The sequence below is a fragment of the Aythya marila genome, assembly GCF_965140915.1.
Source record: "Aythya marila genome assembly, chromosome: 5".
In the NCBI taxonomy this organism is placed as follows: Eukaryota; Metazoa; Chordata; class Aves; order Anseriformes; family Anatidae; genus Aythya; species Aythya marila.
Window position 1 is genome coordinate 62,892,009 of NC_139046.1, and position 15,090 is coordinate 62,907,098.

A 15,090-nucleotide genomic window follows, 5' to 3' on the forward strand; every position below is an offset into this window, starting at 1 on the left:
TGCTTCTTCAGTAAACAAGAAAAGAAAGAGTTTAAAAATGAATGCACTCCCATACTGTTTCACTTATTTGCCAGAATTCTTGGAACCAGAACACAGCTTCTATCAAAGACACTGAAAATTAGAAAGAATCAGATTGTCCAACTCACTATTTATAGCCTCTAAGGGTGGTGAGTGCTTCAAATCCACTCCAGATTACAAGTGATTGCCTTCTAAAATCTGGCACAAATATCCAGAATTTGGGCTGAAGAACATGGAACAGGGTTCTTCCAGTCAACTTGTTGAAATGACATTTCAAACATTGCCTGAAACTGCAGGTGTTCAGTGAAGCAAAGCACTTTCTCTTAGTTACTCCCACAAAATGCTTTCAGACCAAACAAGAAATAAGAAATTAGACGGGTTTAATAATCATACATAACATTTTGAAATACTGTAGCTGGGTTTGCCACCTTTAAAAAGTGTATATGTCATCACCGCAAGGCTTCCCTCTAAGGTCTAGATGTGATTAGCGCTCACTTAAAAGTGACATTTATTCCTTCTAATTTCTATAAGCCAAAAACTTTGTCTTTCCTTGGTTGATAAGTTTGTTCTTCTTTCCTACCTAGAGCCATAGTTGTACTGCTCCTTAACTTGTCCTTCTCTGTGAAGATAAATCATTGCATTTATCAGCACATACCTTCGATATACGTATCAGCTTTCTAAAGTCTGTTGAAAAATTGAAGGCAATAGTTGCAACCTCTATTCTAGCACTGGAGGAATTAGGACGTAGGAAGGAATCTTACTGGATGCTATGGAAGTGAAGACTTGATGCTATCACTATACTGAACAGTATGTATCTGGTGTACAAGTGTCATAGAAAAATTTTAGTGATTTGTATCCTTATTACAGCTGAAGTGCATTATATAACTTCCGTACCTGCTGAGCAGAAATTACTCATTTGCTGAACTGCATGTTAGAACTGTGCCATTTACCCCGGGCTCGTACCCTGAGGATAAGCAGAGTCCCAAACAAAAACCCAGACCAATGTTCCAGTTGGGTCTATTTAGCTACAGCCTAGAATGCTGGTCTGTCTGCACTTAACATTGTTTTCTGTATCAACAATTCATTAAGCTTTCCATCAGAAATCCACTACTTCTAATGGCATTACCAGAACAGAATGGGGAAAAACCTTGTTCAGAAAGGTTACCACATGATACATTCCTTGCAAGTCATCTTTTGAAAGCATTTTTTTGGATGAGCTTGAAGAGAACAGATGACTATGTGCATGAAACACCATTACAGACCACTGCAGATATATAATTAAACATTTTTAAAATATATTCTCACACTGTATTTCCTCAAAACATCTTTGTGCACTTGTTTCTTGCTAAATAACATCAAAAGCTATCTGAATGCACATAAAGTAATAAACAATTGAGATCCCTTTGGGATTTAAAACATCTGACAGATATTCACCTTCCTTCTCATTTTAACTCCTTCACCAACTGTTGATTCTCTCTTGGATCACTCTGGACATAATGCTTCAGCCTACAGAAGCAGAGTCAATAGAATTTCTTTTACTTCTCAAATAACTGTGTTTTGTTTTTAACACAAACCGTCGTCAACTTTTCTACAAGACTCCCTGAAAATAAGGGACCATGTTCTGGACATTATGTGAAGGAATTTTGTTCCATCTGGACTTGCATGACCTAGCACCAGCTGCTGAATATTTCACCATTTCACCATTCACTTATGTACGGAATTTTGGCACAGGGAAATTTTCTTTTTCAGATACATACCTCTACTTAAAACAAAACAAAACAATTACAATGCTCACTGGCATAATAAAAAAGCAATGTTATGAAGCCGTAAATCTGAGGAAATGCTTGAAACTCTGGGGATATCTCTGAACATAAACAGAACACAAAATATACATAAAATTTTGTAACATCTTCCTGCCTTTCAACATCTTGTCTCTAACAAACCACTTATCTATCTTTAGCGTAGTCTAAAATGAAACTAATGCACTTAAAGTTACTCAGAATTATTTCCAGGTAAAAGTCTGGAACTACCAGTGCTCAGAAGCAGTTTCTAAAATGCATTGGGACACTTTTCTACGACAATAAAATTGGTTGGTGGTTTTTCTTCCCCGTTATTACAGAGTGCTGTCTATATACTTGAGGAGATTCCTAGTCACCTGAAGAATAGGAGCCTGGAAAACCAGCTTCAATTTAGAAATGTACATGAGAATTTTATAGTATTTATCAGTCAACCATGAAACATTAACCTTGCCTAATGCACCTTCTTCTCTCCCTCTCTCCTCTGCCTTCCCTCCTTCACCCTTTTGACAGCAGCAGCACTGTGATGCAACAGCAACTATAAACTTTTTCAAGTCTCTAATGACTTCCCAAATGATTTTCTAGATAGTGTTTTTCAAAAGATACACATCATGTATAATTATTGCATTGATCAAATGTTTTGGGAAAAAAAAAGAACAGCAGGGTAATTACCATGCATCATTCAACAATTACAACTGGCATATAGAGAAGTATTTATATGAGCATAAATTCAGAGAATTAGAATAAACCTGCCAGCAAAGGGTTCTAGGACTCGACACTCCAAGAGAAGGTGCATACATGAGTGCATGCGTGTATAACCAGGTGGTAACGCCCTGTATACTAAAAACAACATTGATCCAAGTTGACAGAGGCCTAGCAGTGAGAAGGCCTGTGCCAGCTACAGCAAAATAGGCTTAGAGATTTGAAGGAGATGCCAACAGCCTCCAGATGACAAAACGCAGAACAGGAAGTCTTCAAATATGCAAACAAATCAAGAAGTCAGAATTCGGTCTTAATATAGACAGTAGAAATTAGACTAAAACATATGCTTGTAAAACAAACCATTCCAGGTTTTGGGGTACGTCATACTCAACCTCTGCAGGACTCAGCTTACTTCTTATTCTTGTATTGTTTGATTCTTCCCATCCACAGACTGAAATTTAATCAGTTTCCTTAAACAGGAGCCAAGTCTTCTGGTCTACCCTCTAGAAATAATGCCAGCAAAATTGCAATGCCATCTGTCCCAGTAAATTGTTCTAATTTTTCTGAACATTAGAACACTTCCAATTGTTCTGGTCATCAAAGAGCAAATTCATCTGCCTTCCCTTCTCCTACTCTTTTATTTTCACATACACATACTGCTAAACACAGTGCCTCCAGGATCTGGCATGTGGATGACGCTCACACCAAGCAGCCTTCTGCTAGCGTAGACCAGAGCGAACACATCCCTCCAATGCCAGCACCAGAAAGTCAGTCTGCCCACTGAACTCTTGCAATTACTACAGAGGAATCCAGCACAAGGAGTGTGGGACAGCTAGTGTGAAGAGGGTATTTTGGAAAGCCCAATGGAGTTTACATGGTCTGGCAGACAACTAGCCCAGCATAAGCACCTCTAGCCATGTAAGAAGTAGAAGACCTGAAATGAGAGTGCATCCAGGGGTGTAGCCTTTAGCTCAGCACCTTGCCAAGCACACGCTCAATGTTGATCTCCACCACCAGCCACCGCCTAACACCTCTCACTCTGTTTGGTTTCACCTGCAAACTGAGGGGACAGACATAAAGGTTCACCACACCAAAACCTTCGTGCAGCCAAGGGGACTTAAGTTCAAAAGAACTGAAGGAACTTACGAGAAAGGAGATATATTTTTCTTCGTTCTTTTGGTCTGTTCATTTTGGAATTTAACAATTCTTCTTACATGCCTCATGTTACTGTTCCCCACTTAGGGTCACAATCAATTTCCCCTTTTGCATGTGTGAGTTTCCACAAAGAAACAGAAGGGAAAGTACATAAACAGGAAAACGTGGCTAAAAATCTCACAAAGAAACAACTTCTCATGCGAGTGAAAGCCTCGACTAGACCTGAAATAAATACCCAAAAAAAGTTTACTGGATTGCATGATGAATGTATCACATTAAAACAATGAATTCTGTGCACTGGCTGCTCCTACCGAATTTTACATTCCCATAGTGTTAATGAAGAAAGATCAAATGCACTTCCTGTCAGCACGCTCCCTGAGATTAAATTAAAATATATCACCATCTGCAGCAGCATGAAAAGAGAGCTGAAAAGTCTGGTGCTTTCCATGGAGTTCCAGCTTCCTGTGTGGAAAAAGGGAATCAGCACAGGGCCACACTTGTCCTCTGTTCCCCCGAAGCCAAGTGCTGTGTTACTACCAGTGAGTGCTGCTGCCTGACTACATTACAGACATGACTTCTTGTGCATGTGGCACGAAAAGTACCCGTACGAGAGCTGGTCTAGCAAAAGCTCTAGTGTAAACAACAAGACTTGGTGCCAGTGCAAATGCTGTCATGTGCACTAATTAATGGCTTGGCAGCAGCACAGCAATTCTGAGAAATAATCTGCATTTCCACTAGGTAGGTTTGCATGATTTAGCAGTTTGTAAACAAGACAATAACAGATTCCAAAATCTGCCAAACTGATACTTCAGAGAGGATTGGCAATGAGAAAGTTTGTACTTCTCAGTTCCTATCTAATCCTGATGCCCGCTTTTTCTCCAGTTCAGCATTTCTCCTTTGTGCTCCATCTCTGAAAGACATCTTGGGTTTGAGTTCCGTGCAATCTCCAGAAAACCGCAACTTGTATGTTCTCCTTTCTCCATCACAAGCGGAGTAAAATAGAGCATCAGGAGTACTATTTAAAATTGTAGGTCTGTAAAATGGGAGCATCTTATTTCATAAGATGTTACCGGAATTAAAAAAAGAGAAAGAATGTGAGAAACTCTGATAAAATTCAACATTTTCAAACAGACTAGCTCAAGAATCTTGCATGTAAATCGAAAGCGCTGAGAAGCTCTTTACCACTAATATTAGTTAATATTCCCCAAGTTTTCCAGAAGGGGGAAATACCAGGGAACTACAGGCCACATACATTACTTCTATGCTTTAAAAGGGTCACAAGAATGTCCACAGGAATTTATGGACTAGTTCAGCACAACAGCGAGATCACATAAATCAACAAAAAGGTAGTTTGAAGCTGTATTGGAGACAAAAATCAAAGTCAGAAACAGAATGATAACTGGTATATTTAAGTAGTGGGGGGGATGCCATTAAAACATTTTTATGCCATTAAGCCTTTTCTGGGGGGGGGGTAGGGAGGGTGGAGTAATAGAATTACAATCTGACTAATAAACGCAACCACAACGGCAGGACATATTTATTTTAAAGATAGTTATTTGGTGCTATGTGATGATTAAACTTTTTTTTAGAAGAAATTACTACAATTACATTCTATGGATTAAAAGACTACCTTTCTGACAATTTGGAAAAGAGAACCGTTAGCACACACACACCTCGATGAAGCTACCTCTACTGGGGCTTTTCAGAGAGCAGTGCTTGGTCTACCACTGCTTGGTATATTTATAACCAGATCAACAGTCATTTAGAAAGTTTACTGGTAAAGATCACCAGTAACTCAAAAAATTATTAGTATGACATTATGAGAATAAAATATTATTAATTCAATGTGAAACGTGTGAAGTAAAAACAACAACAACAAAAAAGGCCCTTTAAAACCAGGCATTTTAATCAAATGAAACTGCAGTTAATGCTTCCCATCCTGCCCCCGCCCCCCCGCAACCAACACACACACATTTAAACTATAACTCAGAGGACTGAGGACAGTTGTAGAAGGCACCACCTCACGACAGAATTATCTAATTCCCAAACCTCCTCCCAGCTAAAAAATCCTCATTCCTTCCCATGTATCATTACCGGGAAGTCCCAGAATTGCTACAAAAATCACTTGAGAATGTGGTATAGAGAGTGCAGAAGAAAGTTTTCTAACTAAGACAAAAATATAAAACTAGAGCTGGAAAACAAATATAATATTGTGAGTTTCACAATAAGAGATTCCAAAATCTATCAACTCTCTGCTGAAATCTCAAAAGATTTTGATTACAAATCTCAAATAAATCTCAGCTTTTTCTTTTTTTTTTTTTTTCTTTTCTAAGAGAGTTGAAAAACACTTTATAGTGAGATGTTAGATGTTTATAAGATACACAAATAAGGTGTTTACTAGTAAGTGGACTGCAGATAAAAGCATTCCCAGATCCAGTGTATTACAAGATCTAGAAGTCATCATCATAAAAATTCAAACCTCAAAATAAGATGTCACTCTCTAAGAAGGGGATGAAAACTGAAACAAGTTATTGAGGTAAGCAGTGGGCTCACCACAGTTGAAGTCCAAGTCCTTAACTCATAAACATATATATCTATATATGGAGAGAGATATATATGTAATTCTGAAAGATGCTCCTGGAATTAGCGTTTGCAAGACGTCATTCAACACCTGTGTGTCAGAGCAAGTCAGCCCATACTGTAGCGGAGGTTCCTCTAACCTTCATATATGTATAGGAAACCTATATATGTATATCTCACCTCTTTCCCTTTTAGGGCTCAAAAGTGCTCATAATACTTGAAGCTTTACACTATGATATTATAATCAAATTTCATACTTCAGAGCTTCAGCCATTCATGCAGAGAGATTTAGACAAAACTTCCACCAAAGTACCTAATCAGACATCCAAGTTTTTGCAAGAGAGCCAACAGCAGAGATCCAGCCCGTCATGGGGCTGGCAGGTGCTGCAGAGAATTCTGGCTGACCTGTCTTGCTTACAAGACTAAGTGTCATGTGCCAAACCAAGGGCTGAGAAGAAATTTTCTACCAAATCAAACTGACAGGGATTCACGGATTTCTTTTGTTTGTTTCCTTTGCAGTGTATAGCATATGTTGGTATCATCAGTGTAATCAATTCACTTAAGCTCAGGAGATGCTCTAGTCTTATCTTCACCTCAAAACGCCATCAGTTTGTACAGAACAGAACCTCTCTGATGCAACTGGAATTGCTGGACATCGTATCACGTATCAGTGGTGCTAATTAATAGACTCTGGTCAGACTAAATCAACTGATGCATTACAAGTTGCTTCTCTCTGAAGCCAGAAAGTTGGGAGAAAAAGATTAAAAAAGAAACTAATTTTTTTTTTTAAAGTTTAGTTGTTGTTTATGAGCAACATACAATATAAATTGCTATAACATTTCAAGTAAAATTTGGTTCTTGTACTGAATAGGATCGAATACAGAGGCATAAATAATTTTCATGTGGGTTGATAGGCATTAGGTAATTATATCATGGCTTGATAATTTAATAGAAAATAATTGGCAGACTCAATAATTGTAAAATACTTCACTGCTTGAAAATGCCAGTGATTGCTAATCAATTAAAACAATGCAAAGTTAAGACAACTGAAATATGTAAGCTGCTTACTTTACTGGTTGAAAAAGAGCACACATTTCCCTCTATGTCCCAAGACAGCTAACAAGTGCAGAAAAATACGCTGTATAAATACACTTGCACATCTCAATTGCATGCAAGCATTCTCTGCGGTGACTGCACACCCAGAAAAGGCCTCCTCTTATTTAGTTACTGGCAGGGTAACTCTAGCTGCTTGTATCCAAATGCAACTAGGCTGCCCTTGTAATTTCTTTCAAACTGACCATTGTTGAACATCATCAATTATAGATCACCTCATAAAATACAGGGAGTTGAAATAGAAAACACATATTTTTCATGTAAACGGCACACAAGAGACGGGCAATATATGTAATTATTACAATAAACTTGATAGCAAAATATTATCAAAGAATTGCTACATAATAGAAGCAGCTATTGAATTGTAAAAATTGGTACATGGAAAATAAAATGTTAACAACATTCTTCTTGAAAATGTTAAACGAATAACATGTTTCTGCTTCAAAACTAATCAGATGTTCATGCTACTCCTATATATAAAAATAGAAACACTAGTCAACCGTGGGGGGTTCCCTTCTATTGTCCCATAAGTATACAGAGGAAATAGAAATATTTCAAGGCATCTGTAATGTCTTACATACTTTGAATAAAAGAAAGAGCCAAATCACTTAACAGTACTGAATTTTATTCCAAATTATACCCAAGAGAAAGCCATCTGCATGAAAAATAAAAAGTGGAAGGAAAAAAAAAAAAAAAGAAACGACACAACAACAGACTTTTGACTTGGACATCACTTGTGCAATACAGCTTTCCAAAAGGACAGCATGTTCTTTTGAAAGAATGACTACTTATTCTTTCATGATACAAGCACCATGAAAATCACCTGAAAACTTGGGGATTTTTTAACCACTATTAATAGATTGTACAGTGTGCTGGTGAAATATTGAAGTAGGCTTTTTTGTTGTTGTTTTATCCCTCATTTAATATAATAATATTACACAGCCAAGGAAACTACAGCTGCTAGAGTCAAGCTTGAAAGAAGACTGAAATACATGTACAAGGTCCAAATTGTGTGAGTAGCTCAGCATTGGCACCTACAAGCCCACAAAAGTGTGAAACTGCTGCTCTAGACAACAGATGACAGGTACCATTTCCACAGGGAAGGAAGAACACAGCTTTACCATATGCTCACACTAAAACTAAAATTCAATATATCATGAAGTTTGTAAAATGCTACTGCAAGACAAAATCTGTATTGGTAAGATGACGACTATGTCATGTGCTGGAGATGTCAGCATCTCAGACGTGACGGTCTTGTCTGAGCAGCAAGGACTGCAAAGCTGCCTACATGTGTATCAGCGCATTCATCATTTTGTCTCAGGAGTAATGATACAAGATGAGCAGAAAGTCTGCTGCATGCAATGTCTCCTGATGCATCAGTGTTTCCTAGATTCTGAAGTCTTCAAAATACAAAACAGATCATACTAAAAAAAATATGAAAAATATTTGCTGTAAACTCCAAACAAATTATGTGAAAATTTGAAAATGACTACGCAGTACTGGACAAACATTAGAAGAATAGTATATGAGCTTTGACAATGTGTGTATGGGTTACATTAAAAAAAATGAACTGGAAAAAAAAAAAAAAAAACAAGCAAAAAAACCTTTCAACAGTTGCATACCAGGAAACATGTGTTGACCCACGACATTTGAAAAGCTAACAATTCTGTTCTAAACTCAATCTACAACAGCACAAAAGTAAAGCAATTTTTCTGAGTATTTGGGGAGTGGAGAACCCTTTAAAAACACAGCAGAACATCATGGAATTTGCAAAAAAAAAAAAGTATTTTTTCTTAAGAAAAAGTGTAACAGGCATGAGATATTACCTAAATGATTGTGGCCAACACAAGTAAGTTCACAATAGAGTACCTTAATGATTTTTCAATTACACACAGATTTTATTTGTACCTAAATAGAGAACAGAGACCAATGGATGGAGACTCTATTTTTCAATAAATAATGTTCTGCACCCCACACCCTATAGATATATTTTCAAAATAATGCACATTTTCTTAAATACTTTAACATTACCAATTTGAAAACACCGATTGTATACAGGCAAAGTGTTACGTGCAGGCCTACAAATTCCTGTAAGTAGTCAGAAAATTACTGTACTCTATTTCGTAAACTACATTTCACCCAGAACAACAACAAAACCCTCTCTACATAAAGAGAGAACTATGCTCTAATTTCTTTTTAATTTAACTCAAATCTTCAGTATATGACTGTAAGCCTAAAAATTAAGTGTCCAAATTAATTTCATCTTTTGCAAAGTTTTGCCTAAGGCTAGGAAATAAATTGATGAAAAAAGAAACAGCTCCTCTTATTATTATTGTAAAAACAACTCCTGCTGGTACTGCTGGTTTGAAGGACTGAAGCTCATATTTTCAGAGATTGTCCAGTCTGAAATAACAAAGACCTATAATGTACACATACTGACAATGCCAACTAGCTGCTACTAGCTATAATTTTATGTTGACTTATGCTTTTATATATAATTAACCTGGATCCCATCAACTTAAATCAAAGAGTTACCCTACATCCATATATAAAAAACTTCACAAGTTTGACAATGGAAAATACCAAGTTCTGAACCTGGAGAATAATTTCTAAAAAGCAAACTAGACAAGTTCATCAAATTAATCGTTACTATCCAGTGATTTTTATAGATGGGTTCAACTTTCAGTGCACCCACAAATATGGAAAGAGACCCACTAGAACAAATATAGATAGGTTGACACGAAAGCCTAGTGAAAATGCTTGTAACCTGTTCCATGCAATATCACTGTCTACTAAACCATCAGAAGTCTGAACTCTCTTCTAGACTTCTCATAACTATGAACTAAAAAATGTGTTTGTATTACAATGGAATAACTCACAAATATTAAAAACATTCCTCCAATTGTCCACATTAAAAAAAAAAAAGTAAAGAAAATAAACAAGTGACTTAAGCAGATGAGCAGCGGATATGGGAATGGAGAACATACCACAACACCCGGGTCAAAATTAAGCAGAGGGAATGAAAAGAATAGTTCTGCCAGGATCTAGACAGTGTTATCTGAAACTATAGGTTATGAGAAAGCTCATTGACTTGTGTTCTCTGTTTGCAAACCACAAGCAAAACACTACCTCCAGGTCACAGAAATTGCCATCAAATGTCCAGATGTAACGACCAAGCCATCAAACTACATACTGCCTGTAAGAGAACTGACATCTTTGTGCCCTCAGCTCACTGTTTCAGACATTTTATGGTTCAGTAACAGAACTATAACAACCAGAGTAGGGGGAGAGGGAAAACATCAACAAAAAAAGACATCATTTATTTAATTATTGTTAAGCCAAAGATATTAACAATATACAATGATTTATCAGCATTTCAGAGTAAGAACTGGATGTATAAACATGTTTACAGACTGAGTGGCAGACCAAAATTTGAATCATTATCCACAGAGTCTGTTTCAGTTGGCCTTCCCACCAGAATCCAGGAAAATGTAATTTTCTGTCATAATTTACCACCTACTCTTCGGTCACCCAGTGACATGCAGCTTTTTGACCCATTCTTCACTTACCTCTGGTTCCAAAATCTTGCTTTATCTTACAACATTTCCCGTATGACCTCTAGTAAATATCTTTCACTTACATTCCATTGGTAAGTACATGGTTTGAGATGCCACATCCTTTGATCCCTGTACTGAAGAACTTTAGTCTATAATTCTACCTGATAAAAAAAAAAAAAGGGCTGCTGAACAATCGTTTTGCTACCTGCCAGTTCTTTTCTCATTCCTCATGTTACCTTCAAACCTCTGTTTGCCACTGTAGTTGCTAACAGTTGCAGCAAACAATTTCATTTGTGACTACAAAGATCTTCTACATTAATCCAAACTTCATAGTGGAAGAGCCCTGCAGTTTCTTTTTTAGCCATTTGTACAGCTAGGGAACTTTCTCTGTTTCACTGCCTCCTGCAGTCCAACTCCACCTAACATTCAACAATACTCACTTTACTCACATAAATAATTTGGCAGTGTCCCACTCATGAAACATAACACTCTCTTTTTGAAATTGATTTTTTCCCCCCCATTCAGAGAAAATAAAAAACAATTTTAAAGCTAGACGCATTGCACTTCATCAGAGGGAAGCTGCTGGAGGAACACAGGCAGGATGTCATCACTCAATACACAGCCTTACGGAAAACAGTGGCTAACACTCCTACGTTTGCATGAAGAGATCAATACTCAGAGTGGGCAGAGCTCGGTTTTATGGCTCATCAAAAACTTGTCCATTCCAAAAAATACTTCCCCAAAGCCACAACGAGACAGCAATACTGTAGCTATGACTCATTCCCAAGAGTATCAGCTCCTTTTCCCTCTACCATTGTGAATTTTGACTTGCATGTGCCAAGTATCCTATCCCCAACAGTCTCAGAGATGAACAATTCCTAGGAAGAATTGACACATCCTGTAAAAATGAAATTGGTGGCCTGCAGGAAGAACATCTCAGGCCTTGTCTCAGAAGCAACATATTTCGTGATCTTTTTTTCTAAAGGTGAAATCATGGCAATAAGGAAGAAGGTAAGTACTACATTAAGTCAGCTTTACAGATTTAGATTATGGTTTTCCTATAGGCACCTTCAATAACAAAATGACGTACCGTCTTAAATTGATAGAACCAAAGTGACTAACGCTGTCCACTTCCACAAACCCATCTTCATGAAACTGGCACAGCAACAGCATCTCACTTGTTGGCCTCTTGCCTGAAGCACTGACCGCACCCTCTAACCGTAAGAACAGTGAGCACAATTTCTGGAACGATATGACGGGATTTGAACAATCCGGGCATTCTTCCTCTTCTCTGGTGACTGTGTGTTTAGTAAGGTGCATTTGTACATAACTAAAAACATAAAGACTTGTATATTTTTAAGAACACTTGCTTAATATTATCGGATGCAGTAAATCAGCATCTTCATTAATATCTTTAATTTTGGTTGACTTCATACTTTACTGATTTAGTCAGTGGCTAAAAAAAAAAAAATTAGAAAAAAATTAGCAAAGAATTTCTCCTGACACAGAATGCAGCAGAGTCTTGAAGGTATATTCAAAGCTACCAGAGTAATGCCAGCAGATCATGCTTTGCAATAGGCATGAGAAAATAGAGCATTTTTCTCTAAACCAAACTGGATACATTTCTAAATCATTTCATGTAAATTCCCAGCTACGGTAAAATTTACTAGCATTAGCTAGTATTTACAATTAAAACTAGCGTTATTCTTTACACTTTAGTAATCTTGAGGTCCACTTGCTCCCCAAAACTGACATTCTACTCTGTTTTTTCTTTTTGTCTCCAGTGACTTCAGAACACCTGCGAATACAGCTCACACAGCCAAATTAAGCTCCGCTTGCAGGGATAAAGTAAAAAGCACAGAAGAAAAGTCAGGAACCATGTCCTGCTTATAATATAGTAAAAGAATAGTAAATCACACAAATAACTACGTTCATTTTCAAAAGATTTAAATTAGCAATGAAACAAAAAGGTTGGAAATCTTTATATTGACTGATATTCTTAGGTTTTGTCCTTCATGAAGTACAAACTCTAAAGCTGAGAAGAAAAATTACTTATGAAATTATACCCATGCGAGTTATACTTGCCTTAAGTAAATAAATGTCCATCTATAAATGGTAGCTTGCAACTCAATATTCTGCAGCATGAGTTACTAGAGGGAAAATAAATGCTACAAAAAGAAAGCCTGGATCATGTCTTTTTATTTCTACAAAACACATGACGTGCTAACATTTGTACAATAATTACATGCCTAAATGCAGATTTAACAATGGCCTATGATTCAATACCAATAGTCTTAGTATTGAAAAAGTTACAAATCTTCAAGTAACATCTTTAAGATGTACATAAAGAGAAAAGCTGCACCATAATATTTTCATCTTATCTAGCACTTTCACTAATCAATTTTGCATGCAAAGTGTCATTGATCTATCATATTTAAATGCAACAAGAATTTTTTCACTTGCTCTAATGCCTTACACTTTTCTAAAATCATTTCAGAACCTCCCTCCCAACACCCCAGCCTTCAAACATGTTCAAAATATGTTTAAGGAGATAATCCAATGCTCAACAGCATACATCGTGTCTTTCAGCACACCAAAAAGCTGTCCAAAGCTAAAGAATTATTACAAATCCAACATTTCCAATATTTCCGCACCAGCTTGGAAACTCTATCCCAAATGCCAGAAAGCAGAGTATAAATGGTGCTAGCGCTTCCCATACTTCAAAAGAAAAGCTGGGAGCAGAAAATCACTGATCTCCCTGAACCGACTGCAGCCACTTGTTTACGAGCTTCCTAGAACCACTTCACAGATGTGAGAAAATTCAGATGGAATATCAAGACGACCTCAACATTCTTTGCCGCACAGCAAAATTTAGATTTTTTTTTTTTAGTTCACCTGTAATTGTGTCACCTCAAGTGACCAAAAGGAACTTCAGAAAAGCAAGGGTGTGTGGAAAAGCTGTGCATGTCATCTGTCACAAGAAATGAGATAAGCTGAACAGAGGATGCTAACAGTATAATGCACCCTGAGCTTCCTATACAGAGGCAAACATGCTACTGACTGTTCATACAGATTTTAGACAGCTATGCTATGGCAGAACAGGGCTGATGGGCACCTCAGACCACTTAGGGATACATTCTGCATACAATCCATGTTATGAAACCAGGACTGCCTACAGCTAAGGCTATGAAAAATACTGCCATGAAAGCAAACATAAATGGTCAGTCTCTCATGCCTTGACAATCAGTGTTTAAAAAAACATATTGCTTTAAAGAAATGCAAAAGAATTCAAACATGTTTCATAAGAATCCTTGCTCAAAAACACTTATGAGCTCATTATAAAATAAGGAAGATAAATGCACAATACTGTAATTGATATTGCTGAAATTTAAAGGTTGTTTCTTGATTCCAGCACTAATCCATTAAGTGTTCCAAAGAAGATTCATTGCCTCTAGGAGAGGGAGAGAACAGCTGCAATAGGTGGACAATTATAAACAGAAAATAAATCAGGGGAAGTGTTTGTACAGTGAAATAATACAAGTGTTTGATCAGTCACACGGTCAACTGATTGCTGTTTTGGGAACTAGCATATAACCCTGTGCCCTTGCCAAAGATTTTCTGCGTGATGTTGAAAAGCCACTTATTACAGGTATTCCCTAATTGCTACAACTGAACACCAAAGTCACAGGGCTTGACTTTCCACAGTGCTGAGCAGGCACACTCTTGAAAATGTTTAGTTTGGCAGGAAACTCAGCAATGCTACCAGCCTGAAAAATCTGGGTCAAACGTCTCAGATTTGGCAAACAAAGTTGCTGCAGACTTAAAAGTGTCACACCTTAATAAAACACAATGTGGTGATAAGATTCTTGAGCCAGGAGCAGAACCACTTACATCAAAGAAAGTGAGTTGAGACCCCTTCAGTGCAGCAGAGGCTAGGAGCTGACGATCCAGATTCATCTAGGGCCCTTAGTGATTTTAGTCCCTTCTGATCATCTCAAAGGCATTCACTACTTCCGTCTAATACATTTTTTTAATTCAGTAATCTAAAAGTTGAGACTTTCTAATACATAGCTAAAAACAGTAACAACCACCACCACTGTCACCAAACCTCTTAAGGGAGAGATTCAGAACAAAGCAATGACAACCATTTCTAGAACAAGGTTACAGCA

At 37.3% G+C, this 15,090-nt stretch overlaps 1 protein-coding gene across 5 annotated transcripts in view; it reads right to left on the reverse strand.

Moving 5' to 3' along the window:
- SBF2 (SET binding factor 2) overlaps positions 1-15,090 on the reverse strand; it is a 253,227-nt gene that overhangs the window by 155,129 nt on the left and 83,008 nt on the right. Inside the window, exon 1 of one of the 5 annotated variants that reach the window (XM_082761349.1) lies at positions 11,005-11,081. The exons of the other annotated variants lie outside the window; for them this stretch is intronic. Coding sequence (XP_082617475.1) covers positions 11,005-11,040 — 36 coding nt within the window. The 5' untranslated portion in view covers positions 11,041-11,081. Of the gene's footprint in view, positions 1-11,004; positions 11,082-15,090 lie in introns of those variants that run through there. 5 annotated transcript variants of the gene reach the window in all.